This window comes from Myotis davidii, unplaced genomic scaffold (assembly GCF_000327345.1).
Source record: "Myotis davidii unplaced genomic scaffold, ASM32734v1 scaffold151, whole genome shotgun sequence".
NCBI classification, from domain to species: Eukaryota; Metazoa; Chordata; class Mammalia; order Chiroptera; family Vespertilionidae; genus Myotis; species Myotis davidii.
The window spans coordinates 2,278,384-2,278,958 of record NW_006285248.1 but is presented as its reverse complement, the minus strand read 5'-3'; the positions used below and the strand labels follow the sequence as shown (position 1 = coordinate 2,278,958).

At 55.1% G+C, this 575-nt stretch overlaps 1 protein-coding gene across 8 annotated transcripts in view; it reads right to left on the bottom strand.

The window, feature by feature from the left end:
- ZNF827 (zinc finger protein 827) overlaps positions 1–569 on the bottom strand; it is a 167,221-nt gene extending 166,652 nt beyond the window's left edge. For all 8 annotated transcript variants that reach the window (XM_006755945.2, XM_015558891.1, XM_015558887.1 and 5 more), the window contains exon 1: positions 465–569. In XM_006755945.2, coding sequence (XP_006756008.1) covers positions 465–507 — 43 coding nt within the window. In that variant the 5' untranslated portion in view covers positions 508–569. The remainder of the gene's footprint in view (positions 1–464) is intronic.
- Between the last annotated feature and the right edge of the window lie 6 nt (positions 570–575).

Here is a 575-nt window from a genome sequence, read left to right as displayed (position 1 = left end):
CTCAGGCGCTGGGATCCGCCAGGAATTTTTTTTAAAGATTCCAACCTCTCCCACCTCCCCTCCAGCCCCCGATTAAAACACACACACACACACACACACACACAAAAACCGGCATCCACACGACTCCCCTCCTCCTCCTCTGTCCCCCTCCCCCCAGCAACCCGGAGTGAGGAGGGGGGAGGGGAAGGGACGGGGGGAAAAGCTCGATCTCAAGGAAAAAAAGAGGGGGGCCGAGAGAAAGAAAGAAAAAGAGAGAGAGAATAGAGAGGGCACGGGGCTGATCATCACCAACATGGCTGCCTCGGCATAGACCTAAACGAGGAGTAACCCGGGCTGTGTCTTTGTCAGTTTCACCTCTGTAACCCTAAACTAATGCAGAAAACAACGGAGGAGGCTGCGGAGGGGAAAGAGGAGAGGGAGGGCGAGAAAATGGCACGAGAGGAGGTGGAGAAGGGATGACTTACGTGAGGGAAGGCGCTTGGGCTGCTCCTGCTTCCTCCTGGGCATTTTCCCCCTTTTCTCACATTCTCCTCCTTGGTTAATGTGAGATCAAATAAACCCCCGTGGGGGCAGAG